The sequence below is a fragment of the Marmota monax genome, unplaced genomic scaffold, assembly GCF_021218885.2.
Source record: "Marmota monax isolate L192 unplaced genomic scaffold, Marmota_monax_Labrador192_F-V1.1 WCK01_AAM20220418_F8-fsc00008, whole genome shotgun sequence".
Classification (NCBI taxonomy): domain Eukaryota; kingdom Metazoa; phylum Chordata; class Mammalia; order Rodentia; family Sciuridae; genus Marmota; species Marmota monax.
In genome coordinates, this window is record NW_026694432.1 from 6,650,356 (window position 1) to 6,676,684 (window position 26,329).

General features: G+C 42.8%; 2 protein-coding genes across 9 annotated transcripts in view; both read right to left on the minus strand.

Moving 5' to 3' along the window:
- Kdm4a (lysine demethylase 4A) overlaps positions 1-5,947 on the minus strand; it is a 53,930-nt gene extending 47,983 nt beyond the window's left edge. Inside the window, exons 1-2 of one of the 2 annotated variants that reach the window (XM_046468557.2) lie at positions 5,812-5,947; positions 2,820-2,996 (exon numbers count right to left, since the gene is read on the minus strand). In XM_046468557.2, the coding sequence (XP_046324513.1) occupies positions 2,820-2,957 (138 nt within the window). In that variant the 5' untranslated portion in view covers positions 2,958-2,996; positions 5,812-5,947. Of the gene's footprint in view, positions 1-2,819; positions 2,997-5,514; positions 5,622-5,811 lie in introns of those variants that run through there. The other variant, XM_046468558.2, reaches the window with a different exon arrangement.
- Positions 5,948-23,922: 17,975 nt separating this feature from the next.
- Positions 23,923-26,329, minus strand: part of Ptprf (protein tyrosine phosphatase receptor type F) — an 83,262-nt gene continuing 80,855 nt past the window's right edge. For all 7 annotated transcript variants that reach the window (XM_058570818.1, XM_058570817.1, XM_058570816.1 and 4 more), the window contains 2 exons: positions 26,135-26,270; positions 23,923-25,672 (listed from right to left, as the gene is read on the minus strand). In XM_058570818.1, the coding sequence (XP_058426801.1) occupies positions 25,604-25,672; positions 26,135-26,270 (205 nt within the window). In that variant the 3' untranslated portion in view covers positions 23,923-25,603. The remainder of the gene's footprint in view (positions 25,673-26,134; positions 26,271-26,329) is intronic.

Consider the following 26,329-nt stretch of genomic DNA (forward strand, 5'->3'; position numbering starts at 1 on the left):
GTTGCAATGACTCTTATTCTCAGATTAGGTATCTTATCAGGTTGAAAAATTGGTTCTTTCTCAATCAGGGCTCTTAAAAAAAAATTATTTTTACTTGATTTGGGTAACTCTATGCTCATATAGAGTTTCCTTCTCTTGCACACCAGATTGCAGTCTATTTACGAAGCCTAAAGTCTTTTTTTTTTTTCTTTTTTGGCAGTTCGGGGCCCAAACCTAGGGCCTCACACATGCTAGGCAAGCACTTCATCAATGAGCTTCATTCTCAGGCCCAGAAAACTTACATTCTTAAATATTCAATCTTTTTTTTTTTTAGTTTTTTTTTTTTTAGTTTTTGGCAGACACAACATCTTTGTTTTTTTTTTTTTTTGTATGTGGTGCTGAGGATCGAACCCAGGCCAAACACATCCCCAGCCCCTAAATATTCAATCTTGAAGCCAGACACAATGGTACATGCCTACAGTCCCAGCTACTTAAGGGAGAAAATTTTTAAAGCGGGTGGGGGAGTGCTGGGAATACTTCAGTGGTAATGTGCCCCTGGGTTCAATCTCCAGTACCACCTCAAAACAAACAAAAAAAAAAAAACAAGCTAATCTTGAATAGTTAAATTAGAAACTAAGGTATGGGACACTGTATGGCATGTTATGTTTTATGTAAGAAGGGACAAAACAAGCAAACACATGTATATATGTGTGCCATAATCTGCATACAACAACACAGGAAGATACACATAAAAGCATGGAGAAAGAAACGGCATAAGAATTTACATTATCTGCTAGCATTTTTTTCACCCATGTATTATCTATTCCAAAAAGTAATAAATTAAGATGAGGGGGGCTGGGGATGTGGCTCAAGCGGTAGCGCGCTCGCCTGGCGTGCTTGTGGCCCGGGTTCGATCCTCAGCACCACATACAAACAAAGATGTTGTGTCCGCCGAGAACTAAAAAATAAATATTAAAAAATTCTCTCTCTCTCTCTCTCTCTCTCTCTCTCTCTCTCTCTCTCCCCCACTCTCTCTTTAAAAAAAAAAAAAAAAATGACCCCCCTCTCCCGCTTGTGGGCCTCCTCTGGACCTCACTCATAATTTAAAAAAAAAAAAAAAAAAAGATGAGGGGCTGGGGTCGTGGCTCAGAGGTAAAGCACACGCCTAGCATGTGCCAGGCACTGGGTTCGATTCCCAGCACCACGTAAAGCAAAATAAAGACACTGTATCCACCTATAACTAAAAAATAAAAATATTAAAAAAAAAGATAAATAAGTCTCATCCATAAGTGAGAAATATGTTGTTAAAAAACAAAAAAGAGGGACTGGGATTGTGACTCAGCAGTAGAGCACTCACGTAGCACATGCAAAGCCCTGGGTTCAATCTTCAGTACCATAAATAAATAAATAAATAAATAAATAAATGTATTGTGTCCAACTACAACTAAAAATGGGGATGTGGCTCAACTGGTAGCGCAATCGCCTGGCATGCGCGAGGCACTGGGTTCGATCCTCAATACCACATAAAAATAAAATAAAGATATTGTGTCCACCTAAAACTAAAAAATAAATATTAAAAAAAAAATTGAACCAACAGAGAAATATGTAAGGCATGATCCCATTCTCTCTCTTTTTTTTTTTTTTTTTGGTCTTTTTTTGAGAGGGGAACTGGGGATTGAACTCAGGGGTACTCAGTTGCTTAGTGTCTCACCATTGCTAAGGCTGGCTTTGAGATTTTCCTGCCTCAGCCTCCAGAGCTGCTGAGATTACAGGCAAGGCATGTGCCACCTCGCCACGCCCATTCTCTTTTAAAAACAAAAAATGCAATACTGTATGTGAGTTTATTTGTGTGAGCAGATAAAGATGTGGAAGGAACTAAAAACACTAATCGCTTTAAGGAGATGGTCCTGTAGAAGACAGATGAGATTAACCTTTTCTTTATGTATTTTTGAATTACTTAACTTGTAATAACAAGCATTTTGGGGTAATTTTTTGAAATCTAAGAAAGTATAACCAAAAAAGTTAATATGCTGGAAAGGTGTATTGCAGGTCATGTGACTCCTATCCGTTATTCAAACCCAGCAGCAGCCATGTCTGCATGTAAGAGTAAACATGGAGCTATCTTGAGCCTCTATGGAGGCAGCAGGGTCTAAGACTGGTCCTCTGCTTTCTAATCAATGTCCTTGCTTTCTTTTTTTCATACTGAAAAAGTAACATATATGTATAATTGGAAATAAAAACAGCATAAAAGTTTCTACCTGAGACGAGTCCCTCTCAGTTTCTTTAAGATCCTTCCAGAAATATAATTTTCACAGACTTAGAAATTTGATTTTGACAAACTTATAAAAGGCTGATTTGACTGGGGAAGAATAACTGATTCAATTCACAGAGGGAAAAGTACAAACCAGAAACCAATTTCAAATTGCAAAGACCAGAATCAGAATACTCATGTTGGCTGGCCAAGTACATTCTCTCCTCTGGATGAAAGTCCAAATTACTATCAGAGTTCTGGATGAAACTGAAATTAAATGTAGCATAAACAGTCATATATCAAAAACCACTAAAGCACCCAGCTCCATTTTGAGGACAGAAGCAGAGAAGCCAGGTCAGCAGACACTGGCTCTTTACCTGCCCTTTGTGAAGATTCCAAGCAACTCCTCCCACCTAACAACAAAGGTGTTTCAAATGTTAACAACAGAAATTAACTTGCAAATGAAATAGCTTAAACTGAAGTCACTGCCCCACCCAAATTTCAGTAAGACCCAGTCCTGGCCTTCATTTAGGAAAACTTTGACTGCTACCATGTCACAAAAGGTACTTTGAACAATCTTACTCCTTACCTTAGCTAGTCCAGCACGATGAGCTCCTTGGGATTCAATGTAGGCAATGTATCGACTGAAGTTCCGGAATTCTTCCATGGTTGGATAAAAGGTCATTATCCGAGCACTTGGATTCAGGGTTTCAGATTCAGAAGCCATTTTCCCTCCTTTTTGAAGTCACTTTGGTCAGTCAGGAATCTGAAGTACATTAAAGGCATAAAATTATTCAAAATGTAAAAATTAAATGCTCAGAATGACAGTACTGAAAATAGTAACTGATAATGCAGAAATTTTGAAAGATCATTAAGACCACACACCTGGAAACTGCCACTAGGTAGGAGTTATTTAAATGAAGTTAAACAAATAGGAAAGCTTTTGTTTAAAAAGAATCTGATGGGGGGGGCGGGGCGGGGAGGGGCTATGGATATAGCTTGGTTGGTACAGTGCTTACCTCGAATGCACAAGGCTTTGGGTTCAATCCCCAGAACCACAAAAGAAAAAAATTAAAAGAACCTGATGTATCAAAACTGCACATATTCAAATCTCACTTAAATAGAGACATTGTTACAACTAAAAGGGAAATTATTTGGTTCTTAGTCCAATCTAACAACATAATTCAATTGACCTGCCCACATTTTGGGGGGGGAGGGGTGTTGGTTTTCAAGTTACTCCCTTATTTATACCTTACTAATCTTTTCTCAGGATAGTAAAATATAGTACAATCTGATTCTTTTTCCTGCAATACTAGGGATTGAACACAGGGCCTTGCAAACACTCTATCACTGAGCTACATCCCCAGTCTTTATTTTTGTTGTTGTTGTTGTTGCAGTTGGACATAATACCTTTATTTTATTTTTTATATGGTCCTCAAACAAACTAGGCGATTGCTCTATGGCTGAGCCACAACCCTATCACCACCAGCCTTTATTTTGACTTCCTTTTTTTTTTGAGACAAGACTGCCAAATTATCCAGATTAGCCTTAAACCTAGAGTCTCCTGCCTCAGTCTCCTGAGTAACTGGGATTACAGGAGTGTGCCACCACACCTACAATTTGATTTTAAAAGCCACCTATTAGATCTTTTATAGGGCACAGCTTTAGAACAGGATCCTAGATTCCTAAAAGTGAACTTGGCTATAAGATTACAAAGCTTAAGGGTTAAACAATATTAGTAGCATCATTTATAATTTTTAAACCTTATAGTAAAGTTGGTCTCATATCTAAATCAAAATGCAGTTTCAGCAATAAATGAAGTCAAGCTAGAGACAAGTTCAATTGCTATACACACAAAACTCAAAGGACAACATTTAAGCAGGCAATAAACTAACAATACAGAGCAAACTTCATAACTGGAAAAAGCAAAATACATATTTTGTTTTTAGATGAGGACTTCAGCTCAGTGGTTATATCCCCACTGCTCAGTAACACAACAGACCTCAACTGAAAAGGGACAAAACATATCAGCCAAAAGGAGCCAATTTAGAAGTAAAACTGAACCTCCTCACAAGACCCCATAGTTCTGCCCTCCAATCGGGGGTCTAAAGGAATGGCAGTTCAACTACATAGGAAGAAACTGCCTCCAACCTACCAGCAAGCTAGCAAGAGATTGAGAGGACAGCATGGAACAAAACTTTTAAGGTGGGAGAGAAGATGAACCCTACTATCTTCAACTGAAAGGCTTCCTTCCATTCCACCCAATAAGACATTTCTGACCAGGCACTTTTCATGAATTTCCTATAAACTCTGCATGGCAGGCATACTGTTATCCCTGTTTCATATACCAGGAAATCTACCCACAATCCATTCCCAGTGCACTTTCCATTACTTTGTGCTGCCTACATCATAATCTCCATCTGGACTGTCACTGGCAAATGTGGATCTAAGTGAGGAACCTTAGGCTTAATTCAAATAAATTTGGGGGCCTTCATTTATTTCTTTATTTTATTTATATAAATAAAATATATATACACACATACACACAATCTCTTATATATATATATATATTACACACACACACACATACACATACATATACATACAAATACACACGTATATGTATATATAAAAATACCACAATTTTTTTACTTTCGAAAATCATATAAAAGCACAGAAGCATGTGAATACAGGATTGCGGCTCCTCCCCTGGGGCTTAAAGGGATCATAATGGGAATTCATCTGCCTCGGGGCCCTGTTCATCTTTGTGTGTCTGGAAGGCAGAACAATGCACTGCACAGAGTGGGCACTTAGTAACTGTTAAATAACTGAATCCTTATCTGCACCTCAGTTGTTCATCCCCTTTCTTTAATCCTAGGGATTCCTTTTCCCAGTCTATTCCCTAGGAAAAACTCCGGGTCCCTGACACCTCGCATCCAGCAACAAAGCCTGGTGATTCAAGAACACTGGCTCCGGAGTCAAAACTATGATTACAGTTCCGATCTCTGCCATTTATTAGCTGAGTGACCTTGGCTGTGTGAGTTGACTGACTTGTTCTCAGTTTCTCCACCTGTAAAATGGGGATCCCAACGCCCTGCCCTGCAGGGTTACTATGATTAACTCAGATGATGCAAGCGAAACGCTAAGCACTAGGCCTGGTACTTAACCACTCCACGAAGGCTGCGGTTGCTAACAACTTCGAACTTCCGCACCCTCTCCTCGCACCCCCTCCCGTGGGTATCCCTCCAAAGACAACCCCCGTTAGCAAAGTCCCCGAACCTCACCGCTTAAAGGTACGGCCCCTCCCGGCCCCGCCGCCTAGGTTAGTGAGGCCGGGCGGCAGGAAGAAGAAAATAAGGGCCAGTGGATCCGCCCCCCTCTCCCGATATCTATTGGCCACAAGAGATTAGAAAGAGCCAATCTCAGGACTGAGTTTAGAAGCTCCCTCTCCTATTGGCCTAAAAACGTGCCGATCACGCGCCACAGAAAGAACCACCCCACTGCCCCTCCCCCACTAGAGATCACGGTCACGGCAACAGCAGCAACAAAACTAAAGGAATCCAAAACCCCATGGTTCTCACCTGAAGCCCAAAGCCCCGACAGGGCTCAGGCTCGTTTTCTGCTGTCGCCACTAGCCAATCCTACCGCTTTGCCAGCGGACGAAAGACGAAGCTCCGCCTCCTCAAAAGTCGGCTTCTGCGCAGCCGCACAGCACTCACAGAGTCAACCAATCCGAGGGGAGGGCCCACAAATCTTCAAACAACCAATGAGCACACGCTGTAGGCTCCTCAGAGTCCGGGAATATTAAGCTGCTCAGCCTATGAGCGCTGACTCCGGCTGTTGCCAGGAGGAAACGCCATGCCACTCGGGACCGCGGCCACTGAGCATCTCAGCTGAATTGTGGAGCTGGCCAATCACAGGCGGCTTTAGGTCCCCCCCCATAACTAATCAGGGTTGAAAGAGACGAGTACCCAGAAATGGGGAAGGTGGGTAAGGCGACAAGGGTATTATAGGATGTTTCTAATGCAAGAGTGGGTCAAAGTTTTCTTGGGGTGAGCAGCCCCTCAATCTACGGTGAAAAGGTGACGGGGCCTTTAGGGACAGCTTGCAAAGTCAAGAAGTCCTGAGAAGGTGACCAATTTGTCCTGGCTTATCCGGACTGTCTTGGTTTTAAAAACAAAGCCCTATGTCCCTCAAACCCCCTTGCTAACAGGAGAGTCAAGACGGGTCCTGAAGGAGAAGAAGTCCTGGGGGTCATTAGGACAGATCCTGAGGGAGGGTATCCTCAGGGTCATTAAAAAGGATTTCCTCCATGAGTGGTGATTTGGGGATCATTAGAAGCAGCTCCGGGGGTGGAGAGGGGATTCTGGGAATCATTAGAAGCACTTTTGGAGGGCGAGGGGGTTCCTAGAAGTCAATAGAAGCAATTCCTGAGGGATAGAGTCGCCTTAAGGAGTTACCAGATTGTCAAGGGTGATGGGGAAGAAGGCATTACATGATATCCTTATAGCTAAATATTAAAGTAAAATACCCACAACATTGGTATAAAAAATGTACAAAATTACCAATGAATGAGTAATTTTTGGTGCACTGGGAAAAGCTCTATGGAGTTAGACCTGTGTTCAAAACCAGTCTCCTTTGAACCTGGGTTTTCATATCAGTAAAATGGACAAAAAAAAAAAAAAATACTACTTTGCAGATGGTTGTGAAGATGAGAGTGAATGAATGTCAGACAAAAGGAAATACTATGGAGAACGGTACGGAGTTAGAGTATGCACATACTTCCAAACAACACAAGCAAATGTTTAAAAATAAATAAATAAATAAAAGGAGCCGGTGTCCAGGTCCTGGTGGCGCATGCCTGTAATCCCAGCAGCCCAGAAAGCTAAGGCAGGAGGATCGCCAGTTCAAAGCCAGCCTGAGCAATGGTGAGGCGGTAAGCAACTCAGTGAGACCCTGTCTCTATTTTTTTTTTAAATATTTTTATTAGTTATTGATGGACCTTTATTTATTTATTTATTTGTATGTGATGCTTGAGAATCGAACCCAGGGCATCACACATGCTAGGCAAGCGCTCTACCACTGAGCCACAGCCCCAGCCCCCCTGTCTCTAAATAGAATACAAAAAGAAGCCTGGAGATGTGGCTCAGTGCTCTAGTGCCCCTGAGTTCAATCTCCATTGCCCCCTCCCCACAAAAAAAAAAAAGTATAAATGATCATTGAACAAATGATCATTAGTAAACAACCAATAATTCTTTCTTTCAACATTTATTTTTTAGTTGTAGGTGGACACAATACCTCTATTTTATTTTTATGTGGTGCTGAGGATCGAACCCACTGGCTTATACATGCTAGGCGAGCACTCTACATCTGATCCACAACCCCAGCCCTCTCTCTTTCTTTCATTCTCTTCCTTTCTTCCTTCCATCCTTTTTTCTTCCTTCCTTTCTTCCTTTGTTTCTCCCTTTTTTCCTTCCTTCCTTCCTTCTTCTTTCTTTCTTTCTCCTTTCTTTCTTCTCTCTCTCTCCCTCCCTCTCTCCCTTCCTTCCTTCCTTCCTTTCTGGATTTAACCCAGCACACTTTACCATTGAGCTACATTCTCAGATCTTTTTATTTTTTTATGAAAGATTTAAAGCCAGCCTTAGCAATTTAGGGAGGCCCTAAGTAACTTTGTGAGACTCTGTCTTAAAAAAATAAAAAGGGCTGGAGATCTAGTTCAGTGGTAGATTGCCCATTGGTTAAATCTTCAGTATCAGGCTGGGGATGTGGCTCAAGCGCTAGCGCTCTTGCCTAGCATACATGCGACCCGGGTTCGATCCTCAGCACCACATACAAACAAAGATGTTGTGTCCGCCAAAAAACTAAAAAAAATAAATAAATATTAAAAATTCTCTCTCTTAAAAAAAAAAAATCTTCAGTATCTATCCCCCACCCCTGCAAAATAAAGGACTAGGAATGTAGCTCAGTGATGGAGCAATCCTAATCCTGGGTTCAATTCCCCATACCCCCTCCCCAAAGAAATGAATGAGAAAATAAGGTAAAGTAGTTAAAAGTCTAATTGGCAGGTAGTACATGCTCAACAACTGTTAGCTCCAGTGGTGAATGATGATGGTCATTATACAAAGAACTTAGCACAAAGCCTAAAACAAGAGATCAGTATACTCATTTGTAGGCTTTGCTCACATGTGTACACTACATTCTGTACCCCAACCCAGTCCTCTCCCCTGAGCTCAAATCCATGCTATCTCTAGACCCTTCTCTGAATGTCTCACAGATATCTAAAATCCACCTGCTCAATAAAGAACTAAAATCTTTTCCCACAAATAAGTTCTACATCTTAGGTTTCTTATCCAGGCCAGACAGCCATCTACCCAATTAATTGCCTCTGTCAGAAACCAGTAGGCAACTAGGGACTCCATGATAAAGTCACCTCACCCTGTGCAGATATCCAAAAAGCAAGTGTTTTAGAAATACACAGAAAGCCGGGTGCGGTGGCGCATGCCTGTAATCCCAGTGGCTTGGGAGGCTGATTTAGGAGGATCGCAAATTCAAAGCCAGCCTCAGCAAAAGTGAGGCACTAAGCAACTCAGAGAGACCCTGTCTCTAAAGAAAATACAAAATAAGGCTAGGGATGTGGCTCAGTGCCCCTGAGTTCAACTCCTGGAACCTCTCACCCCCCCCCCCAAAAAAAAAGATTCTGTTTGGGGCTGGGGATGTGGCTCAAGCGGTAGCATGCTCGCCTGGCATGCGTGCAGCCCGGGTTCGATCCTCAGCACCACATACAAACAAAGATGTTGTGTCCGCCGAAAACTAAAAAATAAATATTTTTAAAAAGAGAAAGAAATACACAGATCATTTACATGTCCTCCTTCCTCTGCTAGGCAAAAACCTCTCAAGAATACCACTTTGTGCCTATAATCACAACTATGCAGCAGGTGGAGGAAGAGGCAGGAGGATCAAAAGTTTGAAGCCAACCTGAGCAATTTAGCAACACTTGTCTCAAAATAAAAAGAGCCAGGGGTGTAGCTCAATTACAGAGTTATAGAATGCCCTTGGGTTCAATCCCCAGTACCACTACCAAAAAAAAAAAATTACTTTGGTCTTATTCATTGGTAGTATCATTTAGCATTGCGTTTTATTGCCAGACATGGAAAACCCTAGCAACCATGGTTTAAACAAATACAAAGTTATTTTTCTATGCAATAAGAAATCTAGAGAGGGATGAGTCTTGGTTTGGTGCTACAAAGTCATCAAAATTACAGGTGCCAGCTGGGGCTGGGGCTCAGTGGTGGAGCACTAGCCTGGCATGTATGAGGCGCTGGGTTCGCTGGGTTCGATCCTCAACACCACATAAAAATAAATAAATAAAATGAATATATTGTGTCCATCTACAACTAAAAAAAATATATTTAAAAAAAAAAAAAAAAAAGCTATAGGTTCTTTGGAGGCTGAGGCAAGAAGAGTGAAAATTTGAGGGCAGTTTGGCAACTTAGTGAAGCCCTGTCTCAAAATAAAAAATAAAAAGGGCTGGGGATATAGCTCAGTGGTTAAAAAGTCCCTGTACTCAATCCCCAGAACCAGGAGTGAAAAAAAGGAAGGAGTTTACTTGAACCTTGGCAAGGTTATGCACACCCATAATTCTAGCTACTCAGGAGACTGAAACAGGAAAATCACTTGAGCCTAGGAGTTGTAGGCCAGCCTAGATAACACAGCAATAACCCATCTCAAAAAAAAAAAAAAAAATTTCGTCTGGGGTGTAGCTTAGTGGTAGAGTGCCTACACGCATGAGGCACTGGGTTCAATCCTCAGACCACATAAAAATAAATCAGTAAAATAAAGGTATTGTGTCCATCCACTATATATATATATATATATATATATATATATATATATAATTTGTGCTAGAGGTGTATGTATCTCAGTGATAAGAGTACATGCTTAGCATTAGAATGTGCAGGGTCCTGGGTTCAATCCCCAGCACACACACAAACACAAAATTAATTAATTAAAAAACAGATTTTTTAAAAGTTAACTATAGGGTTAGGGTTGTGGCTTAGCGGTAGAGAGTTCACCTAGCACATTCGAGGCCTTGGGTTCTATCCTCAGCACCACATGTAAATAAATAAAATAAAGGTATTGTGTCCAACTACAACTAAAAAAGAAATATTAAAAAAAAATTAACTATAGCTGGATATGGTGGCTCACACTGGTAATCCCAGCAACTCCAACTCAGGATGCTGACACAGGAGGATCACAAATTCAAGGCCTGCCTTAACAATTTAGCCAGACCTCAGAAACTCAGCAAGACCTTGTCTCAAAATAAAAAATGAAAGGGGGCACCATGGCGCGGATGGCTTAGGAAGCTGAGGCAGGAGGATAGAAAGTTCAAAGCCAGCCTCAGCAACTAAGAAACTCAGTGAGACCTTGTCTTTAAATAAAATACCAAAAAAAAAAAAAAAAAGGCAGAGGATGTGCCTCAGTGGTTAAGTGCCCCTGGGTTCAATCCCTCATACCAAAACAAAAAATGAGAGGGGATGCTAGGGATATTACTCAGTGGTAAAGCTCCCCTGTGTTTAATCCCCAGAATCAAGAACAAACAAACAAAAGTTAACTACAGGTATTGAGTTGTTTTTATATTCCAAATGCTTTATATACACAGAAATTATTTACAGTTACGTATGTTCTCATGGACATTTTCCCCCCAGTACTGGGATTGAACTCAGGGCCTGATGCGCTGAGTTACATACATCCTCAGCCCTTTTCTTTTTTTTTTTTTTTTTTGAGGGGGTAAGGTACTAGGGATTGAACTCAGGGGCACTGGACCACTGAACCACATTCCCAGACCAGGGTCTTACTGAGTTGCTTAGTGCCTCGCTTTTGCTGAGGCTGGCTTTAAACTTACGATCCTCCTGCCTCAGCCTCCCAAGCTGTTGGGATTACAGGTGTGTGCCACTGTGCCCAGCCCTTTTCATTTTTTAATTTGAGACAGGGTCTTGCTAAATTGCCCATGCTGTCCTCAAACTTTCCATTCTTTAGCCTTAGTATCCTAGGTCATCTCCTGCCATATGTCCTAGGTCACTGAGATTACAGGGATGAGCTACTGCACCCAGTTCCAATACAGTTTTGGAACACTTCCATCACATCAATAAGACGCACCACCTTGTGCTAGTTAAAATCACTTGGGCTTAGTTACAAACAACCTCCATTTCTACCCAAACCCAAGGCAACCATTAATTTACTTTTTTGCGTAGATTTGCCTTTTCTGGATATATTTCATGTAAATAGAGCCATACAATATGTGGTCTTTTGTGTCTGACTTCTTTCACTAAGCATAATTTTTTTTTTAAGATTCATTCATGGTCTGGGGATGTGGCTCAAGCAGTAGCGCGCTCGCCTGCCATGCGTGCGGCCTGGGTTCGATCCTCAGCACCACATACAAATAAAGATGTTGTGTCTGCCGAAAATTAAAAAATAAATATATATAAAAAAAAAGATTCATTCATGTTGTTGCATGCGTAAGTATTTCCTTCCTTTTTATTGTTGAATAATGTCCCATTATGGTATTGATTGACGTTTGGGTTGTTTCTACCTTTTGGCTATTATGAACAGAGCTGTATGAACATTTATGTACAAGTGAACCTATGTTTGCCTTTTTCTTGGATAGATAACTTAGAGTGGAATAATTGCTTGGTTGTATAGTAAATTTATGTTTATCTTTTTAAAAAACTGCCAGGCACAGTGGCGCATGTTTGTAATCCCAGTGGCTCAGGAGGCTGAGACAGGAGGATCAAGAGTTCAAAGCCAGCCTCAGCAAAAGCCAGGTGCTAAGCAACTCAGTGAGACCCTGTCTCTAAATAAAATACAAAATAAGGTTGGGGATGTGGCTCAGTGGCCCAGTACCCCTGAGTTCAATACCTGGTACAAAAAAAAAAAAAAAACTACCAAACTTTTCTAAAGTGACCATACAATTTTATATTCCCCTTAATATATGAGTATTTCCATTTCTCCACAAACTTGCCAACATTTGTTATTGTCTATCTTTCTGATTATAACCATTCTAGTGGGTGTGAAGTAGTATCTCATTGTGTTCTTAATTTGCATTTCCCTAATGACTAATGATGTTGAGCATCTTTTGTGTTCTTATTAGCCATTCATATATCCTCTTTGGGGAAATGTCTATTCAAATCTTTTGTCCAGTCTTTAATTGGGATGTTTGTTTGAATTATTATTATTCAGTTGTAAGAGTTCTTTATATAATTCTGGGTACAAGTGCTTTACTAGATATAGGCTTTATAAATATTTTTGTTCTGTGGTTTATCTTTTTACTTTCTTTATAGTGTCTTTTGAAGCATGAGAGTTTTTAATTTATGAATTGATGAAATTCAATTTGTCAATTTATTTTATGAATTGTGCTTTTGTACTTTGACTTAATATGGTCATATTTCTAATCTGCCTCCAAAGTTTATCCAGAACTCAGCATTTACCTTCACCTCCATACCTCCACCCTGGTCCCAGCCATCTGTAGCCTGTATAGGATAATTGCCATAGTCTCCTAATTGTCTGCTTCTGCCTTTGCCCTCTGCAGTCTCCTCAACACAGCAGAGTGATTCTTTAATATCAGAAGCCAGATCATGTTACTCCTCTTCTTCAAACCATCAAAAGACTTCCCAGCTCATTTTGGAGAGAAGCCAAGTCCTTTTAACAGCCTACAGACGATCCCCCCATCTACTCCCACCCCTGAGTATTTCCTCCCACAGCTCTCTCCTCCAGTTCTCTGTTCTCCCCTGTCTGACTGGCTTGCTGCCTCAGCTCCTTCAGGGACTTGCTGTAAGGTTGCTTCCTCGTTGAGGTCCTCCCTGATCACCAGTGTTTTTGCTTTATCATTCTGTGGTTCAAGTCTCCCAATTAGCACGTTGGTTTCCTGAGTGCAGGGGTTGTGTTCACCACTATCCTTAGCGCTTAGGACAGACCCAACTCTTAGTACGCGGTCACTAATACCTGAATGAATCAGCATTACTTAGTTTCAACCACATAATGAACTTCTGCAGTTGGCATTATTGCTGTCCCCATTTTATAATTGTGAAAGTCAAGGTGAAAGGATGTCAGAAAACTTGGAATGAGTAGTGGACCTGAGGATATATGTTGAATAAAAGAGTGAAGAATGAAGCTGGGCATGGTGTCATATGCCTGTGATCCTAGCCACTTGGAAGGCTGAGACAGGAGGATTGAGAGTTCAAAGCCAGCCTCAGCAACTTAGGGAGGCCCTAAGCAATTTAGTGAGACCTTGTCTCAAAAGAAAATATAAAAAAGGGATGGGGAGGTGGCCCAGTGGTTAAGCACCTCTGTGTTCAATCCCTCCTACCAAAAAACAACAACAACAACAAAAAAAAAACTGGATGTTCTGAATAGCAACAGGAAGGACCATGCTTGCATTGTAATGATGCCTTTTGACCTTCCCCTCAGGAGTCAGTCACACCCAACCCTCACTGTGGCACTAGCTGCTAGAAGTAAACACTCTTCCCAGGTGCTTTGGAAGGCTCCAGCTGCCAGAAAGGAAGTTGTTATAATAAGCCCCAGGAACTCACTGATACACCCTGATCTGCTCAGCCTGGTTCAATGGGGAGGAGTCTTCAGCAGCCAGTTCAATTTCTGTAAATTAAGACAATTCAGACAAGATGAAATATGTGCAAATATAAAAATGCTTAGAGGCAGGCATACACATACCCACAAATTCTCTGAATTCCAAGCATTAACAAAATATCATTTCACTTCTAGCTCTGATGTATTCTCCCTGCTTCGCAGAGGATGACTCAATGTTACAGCCAAGAGCTCAAAAAGCCTTGGTGAGCAGAAACAACAAGGTGCCCTAAGGACCATTGCTACATCACATTCATTCCTTTATCCTTTGCTTCCACCAGCTGTTCTATCTGTATTGTTTATTTTTTTAATCTCTAAAATATCTTCCTCTCAAGGCCAACTCTTATCCATTATTTAACATTGGATTCAAATTCTACCCATTCATGCATTTTTATTTAAAGACTTTTAATAAGCACCTATTTTACACTGGCCCTGGAAATACAGAGATAATTCTCTCTCTCCACTTGAACAATTACAGATACCTCAAACTCCAAAAAAACAAATTCCTTGGTTCTTCCCCAATCTCATCCACCTCAGTGTTCCCCATTCTCAGTAAAATCACCAGAATCCATCCAACCACCCAGTCTTTCTGGATTCTTTTCCCTTGCAGCCTACATCCAATCTTTTCTTAAAAAATTAGGTGAGCACTCTACCGCTGAGCTTCACAAGCCCAGCCCCCCTTTTCTTTCTTTCTTTTCTTTTTTTTTTCTTTTTGTTACCTACCGGGGATTGAACTCAGGGGCACTAGAGCACTGAGCCACATCCGCAGCCGTATTTTGTATTTTATTTAGAGACAGTGTCTCACTGAGTTGCTTAGCACCTCACTTTTGCTGAGGCTGACTTTGAACTCTTGATCCTCCTGTCTCAGCCTCCTGAGCTGCTGGGATTATAGGCATGCACCACTGCCCCTTGGGGCAGCACATCCAATCTTATCAGTTTCACTTTCAGAACTATGTCCTGAAGCCTTATCTTACCTCCACCATCACCACTGTTCCACTCTAAGCCACCATCACCTCCCACCTGGACCCCTAACAACATTCCTCTAACAGGATCCCCCGCTGCTGTCTGCTTGGCCTTTCCCAATCTGTTCTCAAAGTTGCTGCCAGAGCTCTCTCTCTGAAAGACTAATCGGATGAATTCCCTGCTCCATTGAAAACACTTAAAAAGCTTCCTGTGCCTTCAGCGGGGATTCCAAGTCCCTTGTCTTAGCCTCTAAGGCCTTTAGTGATTTGGCCCCTGCCCAATCTCCACCCCCTCCTGCTCCATTCTTCCTTTGCTCTCTGGCTGAAGCCATGTTGATTCATTCTGTTTTCTTTCTTCCTTTTTGGGAGGTGCCAGGGATCTATCCTAGGCAAGCGCTCTCCCACAGAATTATATCCGCAGCCCTTGTTCTGTTTTTCTAAAACACTTCTTGAAAGAGCTATGCTTTCTCCTGCCTCAGGACCTTTACACCAGTCAAGCCACTTTCTCACAGAAGCCTCTCTGACTCCCCATCCTATTCTGGGTCCTGCAGGCAGTCCTGTGCTGTTCTCTCTGCACTCTGCAGTTTTCCTGTAAAGTCTCTGTGGGAATTGTAATTACATATGTGTTTAAGATTTCCTGGACCAAGTGTGTTTTCCCACCAGATTAAGCACTCTATGAGTAGGGACTTTGTTGTTTCCCCATTGAATCCAGCACCTTGTACAATGCCTGATTCATGATAAGTCCTCAGTAAATATTCCTGAAATATTATCTGTGAAAGTAATGAACAATGAAGCTTGATGGGTTGCAGTTTATGTAGTAGTTAAGCAGTTAGGCTCTGGAGTCATACAGATCTAAATTTAAATCTAGGTTGTTCTCTTCCTAGCTGTGTCACTTCTTACAGTGAGTTGGTTGGCCTCTCTGAACCTTAGTCTTTTTTTTTTTTTTTTTAAAGAGAGATGAGAGAGAGTGGGGGGGGGAGAGGGAGAGAGAGAAAGAGAATTTTTTAATATTTATTTTTTAGTTTTCGGCGGACACAACATCGTTGTTTGTATGTGGGCTGAGGATCGAACCCGGTCGGCGCACTACCGCTTGAGCCACATCCCCAGCCCTGAACCTTAGTCTTCATCTATAAAAGGAGATAATAATACAAGCTACTGTACAGGGTTTGTAGGGGAATTGAATTTTAACAATGCACATACAATTCTTTTTTTTTTTTTTTTTTTTTAAGAAAGAGTGGGAGAGAAAGAGAGAGAGAGAGAATTTTTTAATATTTATTTTTTAGTTCTCGGCGGACACAACATCTTTGTTTGTATGTGGTGCTGAGGATCGAACCCGGGCCGCACGCATGCCAGGCGAGCGCGCTACCGCTTGAGCCACATCCCCAGCCCGCACATACAATTCTTGTTGCATTTAAGTGCTTAGTAATGCTGTAAGGTAGTATATACTTATTAATGCTAGTGTATTAGAGCAGTAATAGGTACATACCATGTGTTTGTTGATTGTAAATCTTTAGGACTACATAGAAGCTCAAATGGGGTGGGAGGAACTGCAGAGAAGGCCCTGAAAATGTGCCAGAGAGAGGAGGCCGGAGAGGGCAAAGTCTGAAGAAAGGTCTGGGACAGAAGGTCTTTGTGGAAGACTGAGGAGTACCTCAGTTTAAAGTACAGTTCAGGTCCCGAATGAATGACTCATTATCTTTTTATTTGTTTGTTTTAAACGTTGTGACTTGGGCTGGAGATGTGGCTCAAGCAGTAGCGCGCTCGCCTGGCATGCGTGCGGCCCGGGTTCGATCCTCAGCACCACATACAAACAAAGATGCTGTGTCCACCGAAAACTAAAAAATAAATATTAAAAAATTCTCTCTCTCTCTCTCTATCATGAAGAAGTAGAATTGGTGTGGTGATGCAAGTCCTTCTCTTCTTAGTTCAAGTGGTTTCGGGATGGGAAGTCCTTCTGGAAGCTGGCTAGGAACAAAAGGAAGGACCACTGAGGAGCAGGCAGTGGAGATTTTGAGACCGAGCCCCATCCATAACTGCTTATGATGGTCAGATTTTACTTCCGCCTCAGGGTCACATCAAACAAGTATTGAGTCCCTACTTTGGGTCAAGCGTGTTGGTGCATGCTTGTAATCCCAGCAGCTGAGGCAGGAGGATCATGAGTTCAAAAACACAAAATAGGGCTGGGGATGTGTGGCTCAGTGGTCGAGTGTCATTGGGTTTAATCCTTGTTACTCCCTCCACCAAAAAAAAAAAAAAAAAAAAAAAAAGATCACAGTCTGGTGGAGAAGACAGAAGAGGAACCATACCATAATTATGATGTCAATTTGCATTTCATTTCTCCACTGCAACCTGGATGATTTTCTTGGTATTTTTCCCATATTCCTACTTGAACAGCTGAAGAAGCAAGAATAATTTCAGCACAGTGCTATGGTTACTGGACCAACAACACAGCTGGATGTGAGACTGGTGGAAGGTGGGGGAGGAAAGGGCTAAGAAGGGACCCCTAAAGGACTTGGATGAGGTGTTCCAGGAAGGGTGTTCTGGTAGAGACTAAGAAACGCAACTGTGGAATGAGGTGTTTCCTACCTCTGATACCTATTTATGAAAAAAGTATATTTCAGAGACAAAAGAACAAAAAACTATGGTTAAAATAGGGAACATCACCACCTAGAAAAATCACTGCTAACCTTTTGGTGTATGTCCTTGCCAGTGCTCCTCTAATTTTAAAACTCATACAAGAAAGCATAGACTGCAAGTCTGGATTGGGGTTTGAGATTCTGCACTTTAGAGCTCCCTGGGAACACAGACACTAAATGTTTGGATAGGCCTAATTTAGGTTGTTAGTTTTTCAGTATTATGAATGACACTGCAGTGAATTTTTTTTTTTAATTTATTTATTTTTTTTAGTTTTCAGCGGACACAACATCTTTGTTTTTTTTTTTTATGTGGTGCTGAGGATCGAACCCAGGCAGCACGCATGCCAGGCGAGCCCGCTACCGCTTGAGCCACATCCCCAGCCCCTGCAGTGAATTTTTGCTAATAGATTTTTAAAATATTTGTCCAACTGATTCCCTCATGTAAATTCCTAAAGTGTATTGCTGGGTCAATAATAAAAACATATTCTAAGGCTTTTTTGTGGGGTGGGTAAGTACTGGGGATTGATCTCAGGGGCATTTGATCACTCAACCATATCCCCAGCCTTATTATTATTATTATTATTATTATTATTATTATTTTAAATTTTATTTAAAGACAAGGTCTCACTGAGTTGCTTAGTGTCTTGCTTTGGCTAAGGCTGGCTTTGAACTCCCAAGCCTCCTGCCTTGGCCTTCCAAGCCACAGGAATTACAGGTGTTTGCCACCAAGCCCTGCTACCTTAAGGCTTTTGATAGAATTGCAAATTTTCAGCCCACACACCAGTAATCCCAGCTGGAAGGCTGAGACAGGAGAATTGGGAGTTTGAAGCCAGCTTCAGCAATGGTGAGTTGCTAAGCAACTCAGTGAGACCCTGTCTCTAAATAAAATACAATTTGGGGCTGGAGATATGGCTCAGTGACCAGTACCCTCACACACATAAAAAAAAAAAAATTGCAAATTTTCTTCCAAAAAAGGTAGAATCAGTTTTTCTTCTTCCCACTAGTAATATATGAATACCTAATTCCCTACACCAATGCTGATATATAACTTTTGCCTTTAATTTTTTTTTTTTCGTTTTGCAGAACTGGGGATTGAACCCAATGCCTTTCCCTGCCAGGCAAGTGGTCTACTACTAAGTCACATTCTCAGCCCTTGTTATTTTGAGATAGGGTCTCTCCAGCCCAGACTGGCCTGGAATTTGTAATCTTCCTGTCTCTGCCTCCTGAGCTGCTGGGATTACAGGTGTGTAACACCATTCTTGGCAAGTGCAGTTTACTTTTGACCAGAAAATGTAAACATTTTTAGACTCCATTTTTTATTTCAACACATATTCTTCAGATATGTTACTCAACTTTTTTGAGATACAGTAAGAATCTGCAATCAAGGAGCTGGGGGTGTAGAGTGTTTGCCTGAGTTTGAATACCAGCACCACCAAAAACAAACAAACCAAAACCCCCCAAAAAACTGCAATCAAAATTGAGGGAAGGGAGCCAGGTGCAGTGGCGCATGTCTGTGATCCCAGTGGCTTGGGAGGTTGAGGCAGGAGGCTTGTGAGTTCAAAGTTGGCCTCAGCAAAAGCGAGGCACTAAGACCCTGTCTCCAAATAAAATACAAAAAATAGGCTGGAGATGTGGCTCAGTGGCTGAGGGCCCCTAAATTCAATCCCTGGTACCACTGCACTACCCCCCCCCAAAAAAAAAAAAAAGATAATGATGAAGACTAGCTGTGTCAAGTAATAAAACAAAGCCAAAGAAGTTAAATTAGCAGTTCTGGCTTAGACTGAAGACACAGATGAGTGAAACAGACTCCACAGCCTAGGAGTATACTCTGTACATATAATAACTTCATATGTGATTTTTAAATTTATTTATTTATTAGTTTTTTATTGTTTATTTTATTTTATGTATTTATTTATTTATTTTGGTACTGGGGATTGAATGCAGGGGTACTCTACCACTGAGCTCCATCCTCAGAACTTATTATTATTTTGAGACAGCATCTCACTAAGTTGCCCAGAACGGCCTCAAAGTTAACAATCTTCCTACCTCACCCTCCCAAGTAGCTGGGATTACAGATATGCACCACTGCCACTGCAATGGGCTTCTCACAGAATATTTAAAGCATTTTCTTTTTGTAGTCCGGATCAAATCTAGGACCTCGTGCATGCTAGGCCAGTGCTCTACCATTGAGCTATATCCCCAGCTTGTCATGGTATATTTAAATGAAAAGGCTATTTGCAGAAAGATATGAACAATGATTCTAGTGATGTAAAGGTTATGTGCATGTTTGCATATTCATAGAAAAGGTTCATAAAGGCATGGACTAAATGGTGAATAGTTTTTCTCACCAGGAAGTTGGGGGGTAGGAAGAGAATGGAGACTTTTAACACTTATCCCCTTATTCTATTCAAGTATTTCTTGCTTTAAAAACAGTTAATATTAATATTAATTGTATGATTATAAAAATTTGATTAATTTGAAATTAAAGTAATATTAACTATTTACAGAGAATTCAGAAAACAAAACAAACAAATCTGTCCTTAAAACTCTTTCACTAGGCAGAGAACCTTAGAGTTAGGCAGACTAAGAGTAATTACTACCTGCTCCTGCTGGGCATACCTATAATCCCAGTGACTTGGGAGGCGGCTGAGGCAGGAGGATTGCAAGATCAAGGCCAGCCTCAGCAATTTTGCAAGGCCCTAAGCAATTTACTGAGACCCTGTCTCAAAATAAAAAATAAAAAGGGCTGGGGATATGGCTCAGTGGTAAAGCATCCCTGGGTTCAATCCCTAGTACCAAAGGAAAAGTGATACCAACTCCACCAAATTCTGGTTGGAACCACTGAGTAGCTTTCTATGTAAAGCCTCCCCACCAATCAATGCTGACTTTATCCTTCTAGCTGCTCAGGTCTAAACTGTGGGGTCAACCTTGATTCCTTTTTCTCATCCAATCCATCAGTTATTCCTCTCAGCTTTGCCTTCAAGATAATAAAATCTAGGGCTGGGGGTGTGGCTCAAGCGGTAGCGCGCTCGCCTGGCATGTGTGCGGCCCGGGTTCGATCCTCAGCACCACATACAAACAAAGATGTTGTGTCCGCCGAAAACTAAAAAAAATAAATAAATATTTAAAAAAAAAAAAAGATAATAAAATCTGGCCTCTCACACCTGGACTTCTATACTCTCGAACCTCTCCCTTGCTACTCATTCCCTTGCTCAGTGTCACAGCCACACCAGCCTTATCAGGCACGTTCCTGCCCAGTGCCTTTGCTTTAGTTGACCCTTCTGTCTGGATGCGTGTGTGGTACTAGGGATTGAAGTCGGGGTGCTTAATCACGGAGACATATCCCCAGCTCTTTTTAAAAATTTGAGACAGTGTCTTGCTAAGTTTAGGGCGTTGGTAAATTGCTGAGGCTGGCTTTGAACTCATCATCCTCCTGCCTCGGCCTTCTGAGCCGCTGGGATTATAGATGTGCTCCACTGGGCCCAGCCCATAGCCCATCTTTAAAAAAAAATTTTTTTTGTAGTTGTAATCCTAATTCTCACTAGCTATTATTTGTTGAATGAGTTGATGAAACAAATTTTTCCTTTCTATTAAAATATTTTCTTCTCCTCAGGACATTGTCTTGGTCATGACTGCCCTGAGAGGAGTATTGCCACAGCTGCTATGTTGAGAATGGGTTGGCCTGAGCAGGGCTGTGGGCAGGCAGACCAGGGAGGTGACATGACAGAAGTCCAGATGCCTTTGTTTATTTTTATGTGGTGCTGAGGATCGAACCTAGTGCCTCATGCGTGCTAGGCAAGCGCTCTGCCACTGAGCTATAGCCCCAGCCCCTCAAATCCCATCTTTTCAATGAGGCTTCCCCTTACTACCCCACGTGCCTGGTCCTTCTTATTGTACCCTGCCCCACTCCCCAATACCATGGCACTTATCACCATTTAACAAACTATAAATACATTTATATATATATTTTTTCCCCTTTCTTTTTGGCGGTGCTGGGGATTGAACCCAGGGCCTTGTGAATGCGGAGCAAGCACTCTACCAACTGAGCTATATCCCCTACCTTTACTTTTTTTTCTTGTGTCACTGGGGACTGAACCTAGGGCCTTGTGCATGTGAAGCAAGTCCTCTACCAACTGAGCTATATCCCCAGCCCTATTTGCTATTTTTCATGTGTATCATGTTTCCTAATTTTAGACTATGCATGCCCCAAGGACAGCAGTCTGTTCAGTTCACCGATGTTATTTGTTTCTAGTACCCAGAGGGTGACTGCCACATGGCAAATGCTCATTAGCTATTATTTGTTGAATGAGTTGATGAAACAAATTTTTCCTTTCTATTAAAATATTTTCTTCTCCTCAGGACATTGTCTTGGTCATGACTGCCCTGAGAGAAGTACTGCCATAGCTGCTGTGTTGAGAATGGGTTGGCCCGGCAGGGCGGTGGGCAGGCAGACCAGGGAGGTGACATGACACCAGTCCAGGTAAGCGGGTGGCTTGAGACAGAAAGAGTAGAAATATTGACAGTTGAAGAGGTGCCAAGTGGAGGCCAAATGACAGGGTTTGACCTGAGTTGAATGTAAAGGTAAGGAAGAGATGTCTGTTAGAAAAGCTGGCTGGCTGGGATGCCCAACTCTGTGATGGGGGGCCCTGGTGAGGGAAGTGGTCTGGAGATAGGGATGGTCTAAGAGGGCAGGAGAAGGAGGGCTGACACTGGGTGATGGAAAATGGTCTCTGGAGCAGGTATCAGTGGGTAATGGTCCCAACTCTGGTGTTCCTCTGCCTGTGGTCTCTTGACAGTAACTCCACTTGAGCCTGTTGCCTCACCTGTGAAGGGGAAAGAGGAGTCTATTCTACCCTTGGGTTAGCAATCAGTCCATAAAGCACTTAGCCCAGAGCCTGCCTGGGGTGTTCTGAATACTGATGTCTCTCAAGTGAAAATTTCATATTTATCCTTTACCTGAAGATGTTTAATGTCTTTTTTTTTTTTTTGGTGGTGTTGGGGGAGTGCTGGGGATTGAACCCAAGGCTTCATGCATGCTGGGTAAAGCACTCTATCATTGAACCAAACCTAAAGTTTTCACACTTTTATGTATCAAATTTAATGAATCATGTAATGATGGTGTCTTTTCCTTGAATGAATAGAAATATGCCAGGCACTGAACTAGGTGCTACGGATACCAAGTAAGGACCTGGTGTCAAGTCTCCATCACTCACAGCCCCCAGGAGACAGTTACCAATACCAGAATGTGGCGAGGGCCACCATGAACTTAGGATGTTAGAGAGGTACTTCACTTGTCTGGGGCACCTGCATCCCTTTAAGTCAAAGCAGTCCCCTTAGAGGACCCCCTGACTCCACCCAGCTCACTTTCTAGGCCAGTGTCTCTACCTCAGTCACATTGTACTTCCTGAGTTTGGTGTTTGATTTCTTCCATGCTTCTGAGCCTTTGCACAGGTTATGTCCTCTGTTCGGAACATTTTACCCATTGTTTAAATCTAAGCACTACTCACCCTATGAAGCAGCCTGAATCCAGCTAATGTCACTTTCTCCAGGAAGCCTTGCCCAGGGTCAGGTACTGCCTTAGTATTCTCACGGTATCTCTGCTACAGGCCAATAGACTATGTCATGATGTTCTCTTTTAAGTGTTACTGCTGACTTAGGAATTTCTCTTCCTCACTTGTTCTGGGTTTCTATCCCTGAATCCCTAGAAGTTCCATAATTTTATAGCCAGGAAGGACTTGTCTGATCACCAGTGGGGAGGCCATAGGGCTCAATCAGTAGATGTTGCTGTGTATTTAGGGGTCACATCACCTTACAGTTTTTGGCATCCAGTATCCACACTGCAAAAATTAGTAGAGTCCTCATTAACCAGTTTACCCATGATAGTGGTTGTTATTGTTGTATTGGGGATTGAACCCAGGGGTGCTTTAACATTGAGCTACATTGTAGTCCTTTTTATTTTTTTAAATTTTGAGACAGGGTCTCGCCAAGTTGCTGAGATTGGCCTCAAACTTGCAACCCTTCTGCCTCAGCCTCCCCAGCTGCTGGGATTATAGGCATGTGCCACCACACCCAGCATGGTCACAGGTTCTTATGCCATAGGGCCATCCCGCCCTTTAGGGGAGAAAGAAAGGAAGGAGGTGATTGTAGAGGGGGGATATGGCTCCTAGAAGGGGAAGCCCAGTATCCCCAATATGACAACCTACAGCATCCCAAGAGGAAGAGAGGTGAAGAGTATACTCCCAATTCCAGGGTGCTTCCCAGGGTGGTTCAGGCCTGACTCTTGGTGGCTCCATTTTCAGGGCTGAAGAGACAGCCATGACAGGAGCCAGCCCTGTCACAAATACTCAGGATAGCCTCACTGTCCTCTCAAGAGCAGTCAATCTCCAGAACCCATGCTAGCTACTGACTTAGAGTCCAGATTCTTTGGATCCCAAAAGAGGTGAGACGGGAAGCCCAGTTTGTAAGAAATCTGATTATTCAAATTTATTACCATCAAGAATTATGCAATGATGCTGTAGTTTTTCTTAACAAATAGAAAACAGACTGTGTACAACAGTGAACTCTACAGCACTAGCATCCACAAGGTAAAAATGAATGTTTCATCCAACATTACCAACCCTGGATTGTTGATCTTGACTTAGCCTAGCTAGACCTGGGGACCTCGGCATCATGTCCCTTGGCTAAAACAGCTATGCACCCTTCCCCGCCCCCACTTACCTATCTAGATAGTGCTGCCCAGAGGAAGAGGCCCTCTCCCTGCCCCTCAGCAAGCTGAGATAATAAGATTGATTATAGTACCATTGATAGAAGTCCAGTAGTCTTGCCACATTGGTTTATGAGGGCATCTTGAAGGAGTGGAAAAGAGCAATTCTCAGGGGCTTTGAAAACAGCTGCAAACCAGGGAGGAAAATCATCTGGCCCCTGCTGAGGACAGATATGTGCTACCAGGCCCACTGGCCTGGACCTGAAGGGCCAGCCACGCCCCCGCTGGGCCCTGAGGTGTGTGGGGCGTGACACAGACCCTGACCTGTGCCATTTGCTTGGCCACGTGGCCAGACTCCACAGCCTACAAATACCAGCCATACCGCAATGCTGGGGACAACAGCAAGGCTCTGCGAGCCCCTGGGTAGCCTCAGATGCACAGAGTCACTTCCCTCTTGGGGGTTTGAAGCAGAGGCCAGGGGATGACTCTCTGGTTTTCTCTTTCATTTCTTCTTCTTCCTTTTTTTTTTTTTTTTTTTAATGGTTTTTTGTTTGTTTCTTTTTAACCTTTGCAAACACGATGGTGATGAGGAATGCCTTGCTAGGCTCCCTCAGACACGTCTGTGGTTGTGGGCTGTGAATGTTAAACACACACTGGAACAGACGACTGGGGATGTGTTTCCTATCGCCTCTCCCCGCCCACCACTGTCTGTGGGGCCTAAAAAAGACTCTTAAAGAAAAACAAAACAAAACCTAGAAGAAAAGAAAACAAAAAACAGAAAACAAAAAGCAAAACTGTGTTTCCCTGCATTTGGCTGGAACAGGATCTCCTCTGAAGGGCTGGAGGAGCAGCCCGACCTGTGCCACCTCCCGGGTCCATAGTCAAGCCTTGCTCAGGCTAGTGGTCCAGCTCCACATGAGGAAGGCAAGGCAAGTTCTGTCCTTTAGCAGTATAAGACCAAAAAAAAAAAAAAAAAAAAAAAAAAGGGGTCCAAAGTGAACTCAAAAAGGAAAAAAATGAGCCCCAAACCCCAAAATGGCCCATTCTGCAGTTAACGATTTGCAAAAGGAAAAATCAGAGGGAAGAGGCTAGGATCCCTCAGTCTATCCCACCTAATGTATAAAAAGGAGGCTTTGCCCCCATCCCCACCCCATGAGAAGCATGAGAAACGCGGAGCTGAACAGAGAGCTTGAAGCAGGCTCCAGTTGGGCCTGGTGGACAGAGAGCCTGCCTGCCGGTCCGCCCACTAGCCCAGGGGTGTTCTGGACTCTGATTGGTGTGGCAATGTTCCTTAAATGCTGTGATCCCAGTGGACTGTGCTTTGCCGGCAACAGCATCCGTGCAGGAGGGCTGGACGATGGTCGGTATGGCTCAGAGGAGCTGGGTCCCCTCCACAGCCCCCTAGTGGGGGCAGCGGAGGAGAGGGGAGCAGTAGTTACGTTGCATAGTGGTCAAAGCTGCCGAGGTACTCCAGGGCCGCACGGTAGCACAGCTGGTACTGGTCCTGCCAGGACAGAGTGACTGGTCAGTGTAGGCAGTGCCAACAGATATCCCAAACCACAATGTTGAGAGGGCACTCACGCTGCAGCCCATGGCCTAGGGAATCAGTGTCTTCTGGCCAAGAACAGGTGCTGTACCCTGAGAGTTGCCCTAGGTACTATCCAGGGGCCTAAAAGAGCCTCTCAAGGCTGTTCTACCTGTTTTACCTGCCACTCCAATCATGTTTATCTGCTTCTGTACCATGCCGTGTCCAACCCTAACCACAGACACACTACGAGTTCAGAGCTACTGAATAAAGGAACACATCTCACTCGTTTCTCCCCTGCACCTTAATCAGAACAGGCATTGGTACACATCTGTAGCACGAACAAACCCTTGTGCCCGTGTATGTCCAACTGCAGCCATAGCCCAGGGTCGCACGGAGGGCTGTCAGGGAGACTTTAGCCCTGCACATTGGTCTACATACCTCTGTCTGCACCATTGCAGGACGCTGTGTGCGCAGGGTCTTCACAGTCTGGAACATGTCAACCACACCCTCGTAGCGCATGCGTTCCAGGACAATACTCAGAGTGATGAATACTCCCGTGCGACCCACACCAGCACTACTCAGAGAAGAGCCAGGTCAGAAATTCTGCTCACCTCTGGCAGTGGTATGCCAGGC